This window comes from Pezoporus wallicus, unplaced genomic scaffold (assembly GCF_028554395.1).
Source record: "Pezoporus wallicus isolate ANWC-B61680 ecotype Strahan unplaced genomic scaffold, APGP_CSIRO_Pwel_v1 contig_14033, whole genome shotgun sequence".
Lineage (NCBI taxonomy): Eukaryota > Metazoa > Chordata > Aves > Psittaciformes > Psittacidae > Pezoporus > Pezoporus wallicus.
The window spans coordinates 217,506-231,076 of record NW_026636703.1 but is presented as its reverse complement, the minus strand read 5'-3'; the positions used below and the strand labels follow the sequence as shown (position 1 = coordinate 231,076).

The 13,571-nt window shown below is 50.4% G+C and overlaps 1 protein-coding gene across 3 annotated transcripts; it reads right to left on the bottom strand.

Moving 5' to 3' along the window:
• Positions 1–6,330: 6,330 nt before the first annotated feature.
• Positions 6,331–12,667, bottom strand: PDIK1L (PDLIM1 interacting kinase 1 like). 3 transcript variants are annotated; one of them, XM_057401225.1, is made up of 3 exons: positions 12,616–12,667; positions 10,298–11,686; positions 6,331–7,667 (listed from the first exon to the last, which is right to left on the bottom strand). In XM_057401225.1, exons 2-3 carry the CDS (start codon positions 10,580–10,582, stop codon positions 6,927–6,929), a joined length of 1,026 nt encoding a protein of 341 aa, XP_057257208.1. In that variant the 5' UTR covers positions 10,583–11,686; positions 12,616–12,667; the 3' UTR covers positions 6,331–6,926. The 3 variants fall into 3 exon arrangements, with proteins under 3 accessions (XP_057257208.1, XP_057257209.1, XP_057257210.1); XM_057401226.1 differs by having other exon boundaries at positions 10,298–10,599; XM_057401227.1 differs by lacking the exon at positions 12,616–12,667 and adding an exon at positions 11,832–11,956 and having other exon boundaries at positions 10,298–10,599.
• Positions 12,668–13,571: the final 904 nt, after the last annotated feature.

The window sequence follows — 13,571 nt, the reverse complement described above, 5'->3', positions numbered from 1 at the left end:
ATTGCAATAAACCTGGAGAGGAGCAACGCGGGGAGCTGCCTCTTCCAGCAGTACTCAGGCTCTGCGTGCACGATTCGGCCATGCCAGAGCAAATCCAACCACCTCCAGAGGGAAACGGGAAAAGGATGGGGGAAAGTGATGGATCTGCCGCAGGAAGAGGGGCACCCACGTTCCCACAGGGGAGAGGAGCTGTTCTTAACTGCAGACAAGGTGAATCACTGTTTATCAGAACAGGTTTTGTTTCCTGAGCAGGAATAACGGGAAAGCCACAAGTGAGTAAGAGCAGCCTCATATTCCCCTTTCTCCAGCGGATACAGGGTGTCCCCATGGGATGCTCCTACCAAACGCCTGCCCCTGTCCCAGAGCAACTGCTCCTCTCTCCAGCTCCTCCTCAGAGCACAGCTGAACTGGTTCATTTAGGCAAAGCACATCCCCTTTGGGATACAACAAGGGATGATTTGAGGGGCCCTTCCTGGCATCAGCATCCCAGGCAGCTCCTGCTTCCCCTGGGGAGGCAAATGGGGGTTTTGTCACTGTGACTTCTAGGAAGGGATTTACCCAACTTACCAGCCTCTTGGTGGCTCTTCTGGGTCCCATGGATGCTCAAAGTCCCTTGTTCTCATTGCAGAACACTCGGAGCTCTCACAAGGCGTGCTCTGCTCTGCACTGGGGCTCTGCTTCCCCCCCAGCTCACTGGGAAGCAAGCAAGGTACCAGACAAGCAAAGCAAACCTGGGCACAGCCGGTAACGAACTCTCCAGCTTTGCAGCGGGTGAGAGGAGGCTGAGGAAGCCCTCAAAGAGATTCCTTCTTCTTCCAGCACCGCTTTCCAGCTTGATGACACAGCCCTGCTCCTGCAGGCCCCCTCATGGCAGGGACAAACCTGCTCCCATCCAACCCCTTCCAGATGCATTTCTCCTTTACAAAGAGAACTGTAAAACCCCACTTTAACCCAGGCGCAGGCAGGACTGCAGCACCCGATAGCAGCCATCTGCTGCAGCCTGCTGCTCTGCTTTCACATCCCACAAAAGGCCCTTCGTGGTCCCAGCTCCACGCAGATGCCTGGAGAGCAGCCCCTGGGAGCTGGGTGGCTGCAAGCCAGCGGGAGCCTGGGGTGCAGGCGCTTTCCCTAAGGGGCAGGCAGGAGCCTCGCCGTACCGCTGGCTCCAATGGGCTTGAATAACCCTGAAGCCATCGCTAACCTAAGGCACCACCGACCACAAGGAGGAACCAGACAGCAGCGGGGCTCCTTGTTCAAACCCTGCCGTGGGGGCTTCAGAACCCGATGGCTGCAGAGCAAAACAGGGCAGAACCATGACCCCGAGGGCAGACAGAGCTGGAGGAAGGTGCCAGGACTGAGGGCAGCAGCATCCCCGGTGTGAGAGGCGAGCACCTGCGCTGACCCCACCGCCTGCTGCAAGGGACCTGCAAAGGTTTTTAGGCTGCATCTCCTCTATCTGAAAGCCCGGAGATTGAAGAAGCCTCTGCGCAACCGCAGCCCTGGCAGCAGCTCTGCCCCCTCGGGAGACAGCAAATATGGGGCAGCCCCAAAGAGAACAGCTCCAACCACCCCCGGGCAGCTCAGCTCAGCCCCACGGCTCAGCCCAGGCCCCTCCTCACAAACTGCAGCCCTGATGCAAACCCTTTTCACTTCAGGCAGCCAAAGACTCTGCACATTCACGTGGGAACAAAGGGATTGCACAAGCGCATGGGCTGGGCTGCAGCTCCCCTCCACCAGCCAGCGCTGGTGCTGGCTCATCCTCCAGGTCACTTCTCCGTGTTTCATCTGCTTTGCTCCCAAGAGCACGCAGACCCCCCCTTAATAAGCTCATGGAGCCAAGAGAGGAGACCTGCGGCAGCTCAAGTCTTGTCTCTCCACCTCCTACAGTGCAGACACTCGTGGCACCGCAGGCACATCCCTCCTCCCTCATCGCACTTAAGGAGAGAAACTGCACTTTGCATCCACAGCTCCCTGCTACCAAAGGGGGAACTAAACCCATTAAACAGTCGGGGTTTACACGCTCCAGTCCTCTGCTCCCCGCACAAACCCCCGGCAAAGACAGGAAATGCTCAACAACCAACGTGCCATGGAAGGATCTGCAGAGCATCCGTGGAGCAAAGGGAAAAGCCACACAAAGTCCCCCATTTGTGCTGCCCGCAGTCCGAGCGCATCTGCCCCGCACCTATGGCACAGTGGAGGGGGGAAAGCTGCTTCTCCGACGCCAGGGCAGCTTTCCAAGGGGTGGAGGAGCGGGACAGCAGCCTTATCTCCACCACAGAGCAACATCTGCCATTACGCTGCAGTCTGCACCAAACACAAAGCAAAACCAGAGCCAAGGCGAGCGCCCAAGCCCTGGATTGCCCAGCGAGGACCTGCCCAAGGGAACGGAACAGGCGAGATGGGGCCTCAGCTTGTGCACAGCGAGGAAAGCAAAGCAGAATTAGGGTTATCTGAGCCTTGGTTACATCCAGTTTCGGCACCGGGGCAGTGCCTTGCAGGTTTCTGCCCTCCCTCCCAGCCATGGATTAGATACAGTTCAAGGCTCAGGCTTCTTCACTGTGTGGGGGAGGAATTTAGCTTGTGTCTGTATTGAAAATCCCCACTCTTCCAAGGAATCCAAGGTGTGACCTTCTCCTTTAATTCAGGTGCTTACCCTCCAATACAGATCCTGCCAAGGGGGGAATCTGCCTAGTTCTGGCACCAGCATGCACAGGAATCTGCAGGTGCCGATGCAAGAGCACGGCCCATGTGGCTGGGCTTGGGTTTGTTGCAGGGATAAGAAAGGGCAGGACCAACCGGTTTGCAGCATTTCCTGGTTGCTCTGTTCCCAGTCCCTTTGCTCCAACGGTAATTAAAACATTGTCCTGATTTCAGCTGTAACCAAGCTCATTTTCTCCCTAGCAGCTGGTGCAGGGCTGTGGTTTCAGCCTTAGCCTGAGAACACCACCGATAACACACCAATGCTTTGGGTGTATTTACCCTGATCAAGGACTTTCCAGTCTCGTGCTCTGCCAGTGAGGAGGAGCAGCACAAGAAGCCAGGAGGGAGCAGACAGGACACCTGAACTAGCCAAAGGGATATTCCATCCCACAGCACATCATGCCCAATAGAGAAACCGGGGGGAGCTGGATAGCTGCTCAGGTCAGGCTCAGTATGGGTCAGTGGGGGCTGAGCAATAGGACTGCACATCACTGCTGTTGGTTGGGGTTGTTTTGTTTGATCTTTCCCTCTTATTTCCCTTTTCCTTATTACTGCTATGCCTTAATTATTGCACTGCTCTTATCTCAAGCCACACGTTTTACCTTCCTTCTGATCTTTAGCTGCCAGATGGAGTTAAACCCACAACAAACATGCAAAACACTACTACGTTTTTGTATTATGCCCAAGTAACAGTGGCTCCTGAGCTCTATTCCTAAGGCTCCTCAGGGCTCACAAGACCCTCACAAACCTCCAACTACTTACACCTACTTGAGGTCCCAAAAGCCAGGACGTCTGCTCCCTCCACCAGCTCCAGCCAAAGCCAGCAGTGCTTGGTGCAGGAGCACCAGAGGGAAGCAGGGCAGAGCATAAATTCACCATCAGTCCTCTGCACAGGGCCTGTGGTACAACAGCTTTCACCCACAGAACAAAGGGTGGGGGCTTTTGATATGAAATCCTGCTCCAGCAAACACAGGAGCTAGAGGGGAAACACTCACTCCAGGACCATGGCAGCATCTGTTTGCATCCTCAGTAGTACTAGCAGTATGTTTGCTTACAGTCCATGGTGGTACTTGGTGTGTTTCTAATAACTGCAGGTATGTACTGGATGCAAGAATCATGCTTTTTGTCTTTAATCCCCTCTTTGGAAATGAGGTACAGCCACAAGAACAGCATTTTGACTCTTAAAAAGGCTCAGTAGAACACACAGGGTCCACATGGACATGGCTCACCTCAGGTGGTCTGGAGCCAGCTCCCTTTTCACATGCATTCAGCCTCACTGTCAACTCCTCCAGCTGCACATCACACATCACTTGAAGTCTGGCACTGCTACTACCCAGAGAAGATGAGTGGCACTGCTATTAACCAACCCAGCATCTTCCAAAAGCTGAGGATAACCTACAGGATGACTGAAGTGCTACAGCTTACTTCTGCCCTAAGCACAGCAAACAAACTCCTGTGTAGCTCTGCAGACATTGCACCGACTGAGAAGAAAGCATTTCTCTGCATAAAGTTCAACAACTTCATTGAAAATCAGGTTTTATTTCAAAAAACAGTCATGAACTGAAATTGCACAATTTTCCTCATTATAAATTCTTTGTAAAATATATTTTACAGTTTTTAAAGAAAGATTTGAAAAAGAAATCTTTTCTAAGTGCTGAAGATGTCTCTTGACTTTGTGTCACGCTGGTGAGGAACTCCAGAGCTGCTACAACGATGTGATTTATCAAAACAGAACAGAAACCAAACAGAACACAGATTCAAGGATTCAGTGTTAACCAAGGAAACACTCCACAGCAAGGCAAAGCACCATGAGGGGGATTTCAGGTACCCCCATGTTTTAAAGTGGCCGTCAGTGCAAAGAAACACTTGGGAAGTCAAAACACCCATTTCCTGTGCCGTTCACTCCTTGCTGCACTGCAGGCAGGCAGCATACTCAGTGTTCAGCCTTTGAAATACTTCAGAGAACCAGAGGATTTGCAAAGCACCTTAAAGAGAAAGTGTTACTGTGTAGTAAGTGCATACTTCAAGCTAACAGCTGATTCTGGCTTCTGGGGGAGGTAAGCGAGGAGGAAGTTGGCAATGGATTTTTTATAGAGCTCCTAAGTTCAACATGGAAAAGTTCTATGCCCTCTACAAACATCGAGTGCCCCTGCTGAGATAAATGTAAGCACTGTGGAACAGTGCTGGCACAGATAGCGAGCAGTTTGTTTTCCTTTCCATAACAGGCCAAGGCTTCAGTTGTACCGAACTCGGGTAAAATGAGAACACACACATCTCTGTTTGCAGAGCCCAAGAAAAAATAGATCTCTTCCGATGGCTACTCACACATAGGCTCCGAGTCTTCTACAGACTAAGCTCTCTGCAGGGAAGGAGCAACACGGGGACATCTATAGAGGCAACAGGCCTGTCCTCAGTATGATGCAGTCACCCCTCCATCGCTGCCCATTTACACTGGAACTCTACTGCTCTGCTTGTAGTCTTCTGCAAGTTACTTCTATAGCATCTTCTAAACAAAACATTGCTTTGAAACAGCAAAGTATCATCTGAGAATCACTTTATGACAACGTCAGGTTGGGAAGTGAAGCTAAGGTGTGGTGAAGCAAAATAACAAGGATTAAGGACTAAAGCTCCCTAAGTAACTGCCACCACTCTATACACCACCAGGTAAGAGCCATCTGTACTCTGTAAAGCCTCAGAAGTTTGGCAGAATCAGAATCCTTTGCTTTTGGAAGAACAAAAAGGCAGAACAATGACTAATCAGAACTGCTCTCACAGCACTAACAGGGAACATAGCTGAGAAGTAAATTACACAGGGAAATACAACACTTTCCAGGTAAATTTAGGGGAAAAATAAAACCAAAACACACTAGGTTGATTTTGTGATGAAAACTGGCCTTTGTTGTTGCTGTAAAGGCAATTCTTTAAGACTCTACTTTTTTCCAAGAGGTCAAATAGATGAGAGAGGCCATAGTCCTCTCTCGGCATATCAGTCTGCTTCTGTGGAATAAGAGCTGAGGATAAGCAGCCTTTCAACCACTTCAAAGCTACATCTCCCCATCTGTGTTTTTAAGTGAATATTACTTCTTTAAAAGGAACAACACTAACTGGAAAAAAAAGAGCCAAGGTTGCCACACAAATGGGAGATACCTCTCACATACTGGTTACTGAAGAGGTGTGTGCTACAAGACAAACAGTCACGCCTTTATCTCCTCCTCACCACCATGTTAGAGGTAGTGCCAGAAAGGAAGAGGCCACGACCATTGTCACTGGTCAGATCTAGTTAATGGGAAAACCACCCCCATATTTTAAAGAATCTTAAAAAGAACACTCTATGCTGCTGGATTCCCTCATTCATTTTCCATAAGCTAAGCCCAAAGTACTCTTATTATAAATCCTCAAAGTGCTATTGAATTATAGATAGAGAGCATGTGTGAAAGTGTAGATTAACTGATTAATCAAGTGTTTGATCCCTAGGAGAAAGCAAAACTGAATGATTAAAGAGCAAGGCAACATGCTAGTACCCAACTACATACGGTTCTGACTCCCAGTGACAAGCTCATGAAGCTGTAAGTGCTCAGCATGGCCACATCAGCACTTTGAGAACTGCTGAGCCCCTTGCATTGCAATTTCTCTTTGTCAAGTCTCAGAGCCTCTCTTTGACATTAGATAACAAAAATAAATAATCAAGTTATTCAGGCCTGAAGGAGGAGGAATGCTTCTCATCTATCTTCATCTTGTTTTCTAGCAGACCCCAATCATGCAGACCCACACCAAATAATTTAAGTGGCATACACTCCCAGTCACTCATATACATAAATATATACACAGAATTGCTTTACAAAGCTTGAAGATTTGCACTACCAGCATGCAAATCTTTTTTCCATTAGAGTTCCTAATACTCACATAGGAAACTGGAATGTACGAAATACTCCATGACATAGTGCTAGAAGTAAAGCCTCAGCTCTTAAAGACATCCCACTGCCAGCATACACCGACAAACACTGTCACACCTTACACTTGCATGTAACACCCTGGTATTATACACATCAACGCACAGCAGCCGCCTCGACACTCGTATCATGAGACTCAAAAAGAGATTCATTTGGTAGAAACTACACCCTGCAGGTTGGAGTTCAGGCTCGTTTCTTTTACTGCTGTTAAGCTGCACTATCAGTTCAGTGAGAAGCAGCTCTATCAGGACACACACACACACAGCCGGGCCCCCATCACGTGTCCCAGCTGCTGTCCTTAAAAGCGATGTTGACTAATCGAAGCTCCAGCTCAAAGGCATCGGGGCGGTCCTGGGGATTGGCAGCCAGCATCTCCTTCAGCAGCCGTTTCATCTGAGCGTTCATGGACTTCTTCTTCACAGGGATGAGCAGCTCCATTTTGGGGTTCTCCAGGAGGGCCTCTCCAACGGGCACGATCGCTGTCCCCTGCTTGACGTAACTCCCCAGGAGTTCCTTCTTGGTTTCTGTATCTATAAATGTGATTCTTTCCAGCATTGCCCAGATTATAATCCCCAGTGCAAAGATGTCTGCTTTGGCAGTGTAGTGTCCTTCCCAGACCTCAGGGGCCATATAGAAGTCAGTCCCACATGCAGTTGATAGAAAACACTTATTTACGTTGACTGGCTCCTCGGCATTCTGTCCTGAGGCTGAGCATACTTTACTCAGCCCAAAATCAGCCACTTTCAGGGTAGGCTCCAAGTCACTTGCATCCATCCTGCTCTGAGAGATCAGAATGTTGTCAGGTTTGAGATCACGATGAATAATCTGATTTTTGTGCAGGAATGCCAGGGCACTGCTGAGCTGAAGCATGAAGCTGGTGTTGGTCTTGCGGTTTGGCTTTCGGGACAACAGATACTCATTCATGTCTCCTCCATCACAGAAATCCATCACAAACCAGAGGTAATAAACACTCCTGGGGTCAAAGACTATTTCTCCTTTTAATGAGGTCTCTACAAGCTGCAACAAGGAAAAGAAATACCGTAACTACCCGATGATCACAAGAATGTAAAGATATGATGGAAAAACACGTGGAGTTTGGATCCTCCTCTCAACAGTCCAGAGAGGAAGACACTTTGACTGGTGAAAAGAAAAACTCATGCCAAGTTTCTGATTTAAAAAAACTAGAAGTCACAGTGTTTGACAGCCCCCTCACTTTCATGCAGACGAAGCATATCAAGCTCATGCTCTTGCCCAGAAGCTGAATAACTATTCTGAAAGACACTCAGTGGCCACTGCACTCCCATCTGCTCCAGCTGGACAGTGTCCCTGCCCAACAAAGCCTGTCCCACCCATATGGTCAACAACTTCAACTTATAAACAAAGTCTTAACAAGCAACTGAACAGTGCCAGGGGCTTGTCCGCTCCACAACAAGTTTTTAAAGACTTCTCTATTCCTTCCACAGGAATGTATCCTAGCAAGCATTAACACAGGATCCCTTCCCTTAGGAGAATGCTAATCTACAGGCACAGCTGCTGCAGAACAGCTCTCCCACCATCATGATCCATCAGCTGTTTTCTGGAACATAAGTAGTGTGTAGCCTGAGCAGCCAGTTCTAACAGCTGCCTCAAACAGAAAGCAAAGCAAAACCAGCAATCAGTTTTACTAATCCCAGTTACACAAGCTCACATTTGCCTCTTCAGCTCCTCTGAGGTGGCACTAAGCAGCAGGTAAATCCTGATGGAGGTCTTGCAATTGTTTGTTAGTAGCAACCAATGTATACAAAAGCAAACACAGCTCCTACAGGCTTGCAAAAATTGAGGTAGCTATTCACATTTAGAGCAACATTTTGAAGTGCTTTGAAGAAGTGACCTTTCCCAAGAGCAAAATTCCTAGCAATTTATAGCTATCTAACTGCTAGCACAACTAGTACCCAAACCAGACCAACTTAAAACAGTAAATCCAGGTTAGAGCTAGAAAACAACCTGTTTCAGGTCTACAATCAGTAACTGAGATGAAGGTATCACAGGGCAGCAGGGTGCCCCCTCTGCCAAACGAGCACCAAGCCACGGCTCTTCCCCCCACACCTTTACAGAAGCTGTAACTGCATCTTAGCTCAGCACTAAGACTTCACTACCAGATCTGTGCCAGCTGCAAAGCACCACAAGATCAGGCTGGTTCAGGACTCTCACTTCACTGACTTAGTTCAGCTGACACTAGTGAAGCATCTGCCCCACAGCCCTTCAGGAGACACCAATATCCCTTTCCCCAGGCAACCTCCTCACCCACTACACCAGTGCAGCTCTGTAACACACTACTTCCCCCACCTGGGGTGGGGAGAGTAGAGAGCAGCCAAGCAAGATCTGATTTTCTCTGTTTCAGCACATGCTATTATAAAGTGATCCCAGCCTCATCAGTCAGCTCTGCCCTCCACTCCCCTCTGCTCTGAACAGCTTGCACCTGACATGGGTGAGATCTACATGCTGCATTGTTAACCGGCACCACCATCAAAAGCCAGTGCTGCAGGTGAGCTGGAAGCTCTCCTCACCTTCCACCCTGTGGGGTTTTAAAGTTTCTCTCTGTACAAGTGTCCACATCTCTCACAGACCCACTAAGGACTAGGAAGGTAAGGCACTAACACCTCCCACATGAGCTGGCCAGTATTATGTTACCCTAATCCCTTCATGAAAGCAGGTCAGTAACAACTACCAAGCTACAGCAAGTTTACAAAAGCAAGAATCCTCTTTCTCAGGCTCACAGAGCACTCAGCACAACAGGATGTGGACAGCCATGAAGGGCTGTCAGATGAATGCTCACCAACAAAAGGCCCTACATTAGACACGCAAGAATGACAACAGAAACTGAAATGATAAAAGCTGACTGGGGATGACACAATTAACATCGAGCAGGCTCAGGACTTTTTAAACCAGAGACATTAAATCCCTGCCAGGGGAGAACTTCAAGTTGGGGCAGCTCCTTCACAAGGGAAGGAATGTGATTATCTTTCAAAGTCTTTCCAGAACTGCTTATTCTTCAACCATCCGCATCTTCAAACTTAAAGAACATTTTCAGTAGCCAAATAAGGGGAGTGAAATTTAATCCCTTACTTATCACACCTTTACCTCTCCTTGAAGATATTAATAGCTCTTCAAAACCAGGAAATGGCTCACCATATGCTGCCAACTGCTGATCATTTCTGAGAGAATTCTAAGTGTTTGCTTCCTAAATCAAGACTCTTACTTCTTCTTCCAAGGACATTCAAGATTAAGAAATGCTTCAGAGCAGTCTCCCAAGACATACTTGCTCATTAACCCTGCAGCAGGCCTTCTGCTGAGGAATACAACAGCCTGCACCTCCCTTGTGCTTTACCTGTGGTGCTTCCTCAAATTATCAAAGCAGATTTGCATTTAACCTCCCCCCAGCCTTCTGGAGTGGCACTGGCTTCACATTACAACGTACAGGCAACTGTTCAACAGACAGGCTCTTTTAAAAAGATGTAATTATTTTGGGGTGTCAACAATGCAGACAATACCCTCTCCTAACTATGGATACCTCAAGAAACCCCAGAGATCTTAGCTACCCACCTCCTTCCCTCCCAGCTACACGTTCAGAATCATGACTTTCACCCCATTACCTCAGCTTCATGTACCTGTAAATAAAGGGAGGAACTGGAGCCATGGGACATCTTCTGCACCATACCATCTTTCTGCAAGATGCACTCCTCCAGGTGAATGACGTTGGGATGCTGGCTCTTGATACTGCTAAGTGCCCAGAACTCACGCAGAGCTAGTTCCACGTTCTCTGGAGCATGGCACCGAATCTTTTTCACCGCGACCCGTGCAGAGGTCTTCCTGACGACTGCTTCGTACACCACACCATAACTGCCACGACCAACCTCTCGTATTAGATCGTACTTAGGCTGGCTACTCACCATCTTCAAGACCAAGGGTTCTGGGGAAGGGGGGAAAAACCCACAGAACTAAAACTTATGAACAAGAACTGGGCTGTATTTTCCCCCATGTGGTTTGGTGCAGCAATACGAGGCCTACCGAAACCCTGCCGCTAACAGGAGAGTGCCTCCGAGCATTACACTGATGCTGCATCCAAGTGCTGAAACGTTCCAGAAGCTACTCTGTAAACCTGTACCTGTTGCCACGGACCAGTGAAAGGTGAAATTACATCATTTTGGTGGGACTATTAACATTTCAAATACAGCCCAGTTTTCAAGGTGGCAACAATTCAAACCTAGACTTGCATTGCACTGAGACAGGACTATCCCGTATGCTCCTGCTCCTTTCTCTCAGTGTCTTCTGTGAGCATCTGCAGGAATAATAGTATGGTACCATGCTCTCCATCGATGCCTGGAAGAGCAAGGAGAAGTTCTAGTTGAAGCCTGTGGGCAAGCAGTAACAGATCTGATTAACACTGCCTGTTACGCAGATGACTGTGGAAATAAATGTTTCGGGTATAATTTCATCATGAATTTCTTTCACTGATACCAAGACAAGCAGATGCTTTGGACTGCTTCTGGTTTTTAGTATTACTGTGATTTTTCACCAAGTCTCTTCTGATTGAGGAGTCTACGGCTGCAGAAGGTTTAAAGGGTAACTGACTGCAGAAGCTTGTGCCCTGCATCTGACTTTCACTTCTGCTCAACAGGGCAAGGACAAAAGTTAAGACGTTGCTCTGTAAGTAAAGTGAGACACACACCAAAACAAAAGCCACCAAACACTGCTGTAGATTCATGACCCTCTCTACGCACCTCCCTGCAAGATCACAAACCAAAACCACACCCCCACCACCTTCACACAACCAAACCAAAAAGGGACACTGACTATAGACAGGGGGGGGAAAAGCTTGGCCAGCCAGTTATCACTGGGCAAACAGAGCCAAACACAACACAAATAAAGCACAACTGAAAGGGTTTGTGACACTGCCAGGGGTAAATGGAATTCTCTTTATGTCAGTAAAGCAGGCAATAGGAAACACATCAAAAGAGCCTGTTCAAATATCTCCACTGGTTTAGGAACTTATTTTTCTTTAAGAAAAAAATAAAAAGGGAAAAAAAAGAGAGAAAAAAAAAGGTACCATCAGCCTCAGGGTAACACCACACACACATCGTAACCTTCCACACAACTCTGTGGTACGCATGTATGAGACCACCACCATCGGATTCTGCTCACCAGATGCACCAAGCCCGCACCTGCGAGGCACAGATTAAGATTACAGCCTCAGCATTAAACTGTGGTGGGCCAAAACCCCTCCCATGCAGGGGAGAAGAGCAGGGTCTGTAATCCCAACAGCAGCCAAATAACTCCTGAGGGAAAGACTGCTTTACACCCTCACATCGAGCTCAAAACGAGCAGACCCCCCCCGTGTGTAAGAGTTGGTTGCTGTGCGTTGGTACCAGAGAGAACGTGTCACAGTGCCAAGCGCTGGGGGTGCTCTCTGCCTCCCTTCACCCCCACAGCGGGCCCGGCTGCTCTGGAAGCACCGCCGCGGTTCTTGCCTAAGCGCACGGTAAATACCGCCAGCTCCCCAGGGCAGCGACCCGGGCCGGGCCTGCTGCAGCCGGTAACGCGTTCCGTGCCGCGTTAGCAACAGCCACAATGGAACAAACCACACACACACACCCCCCCCCGCCCCGCTCCCGGAGCTGCCGTCACAACCGGGAGCCCACCGGCACTACGGGGACCTGGCTCCAGCGCGCAGCCACCGAGGCACCGCTCGCTGCAGGCGGAGGCCGGCAGCGGGGCCTACACCCCGCCAGGCGCGGCCCGAGGGGCGGCCGGGCCGCTGCACCGCACCCGCCTCGGCGGTTACCGGGGCCCCGCAGAGCCGGGCGCACCCCTGCAGCGGAGGCACCGCCCTGGCGGGCCCGGCGCGGCCCCGACTGTGACGAGCGGGGATCAACCGCTCGACCTCGGTCCCGTCCCCCGGCCCGGGCCGGGCCCAGCACCACGTTACCTCCGCGCCGCTACCGCGCTGCCGCCGCCCGGCCGCCATTATAGGGCTCCCCCAACAACTGCGTCGCCGCGGCCACGCCCCCGCGCGGGCCACGCCCCCGCGCCTCCGCTGCGCCTTCTGATTGGTCTGTGCGGTCCGACGCGATTCGGTTACGCCCGCCCCCAGGCTGCCCGGTGCGGGGGCTCGCGGGGTCCCGCTTTATCCCGCTTCGTCCCGCACCGTCCCGCTCTATCCTGCTCTGTCCCGCTCCATCCCACTTTATCCCGCTCTATTCCTCTCTATCCCGCTCCGTCCCTCTCTATCCCGCTCTGTCCCGCTCCGTCCCGCTCCATCCCACTTTATCCCGCTCTATTCCGCTCTGTCCCTCTCCATCACACTCCGTCCCGCTCCATCCATCCCGCTCCGTCCTTCTCTATCCCGCTCTGTCCCACTCCATCCTGCACCCTCCCGCTCCGTCCCGCTCCATCCCTCTCTATCCCGCTCCATCCCACTCTGTCCTGCTCTATCCCGCTCCATCCCACTCTGTCCTGCTCTATCCCGCTCTGTCCCACTCTGTCCCCTCTCTCTACCTCGGTCCCTTCCTCCACAGGCTGTGACTGCACCCCATGAACAGGAATTGGGGGTGCAGCGCTGCTGCCATGGCCCCGCTGTCTCCTCCACCCCTTCATCACGCAGCTATCACCGGGGGAGAAGCCAGGGCCATCATCCACTGCTGGGAGCCCTGTGGGAGCCAAGTGGAATCCGTTCAGATACGCTCCCACTGGAGCATCACGCTCCCATTCTCCCTGGTCCATTGGGAACAAGCCTGGTGCTGATCAGTTTTCAGGCCCCTAAGCTGCCCCAAGGCAATTAGGGGCCAACAAGCCCCCTGTGGCTTCCGAAAACTGATTAGGACATCACACCCCCTCCATTACAATGAATCCCCTTAACTGAGTCCAGAAGCAGTTAATCAATGC

Coding starts and splice junctions, on each gene's coding strand:
- PDIK1L (XM_057401225.1), bottom strand. CDS start 10,582: ATGGTGAGTAGCCAGCCTAAGTACGATCTAATACGAGAGGTTGGTCGT. Junction 7,668..10,297: donor GTTCCTCCCTTTATTTACAG/GTACATGAAGCT, acceptor TCCTTGTTGCAG/CTTGTAGAGACCTCATTAAA.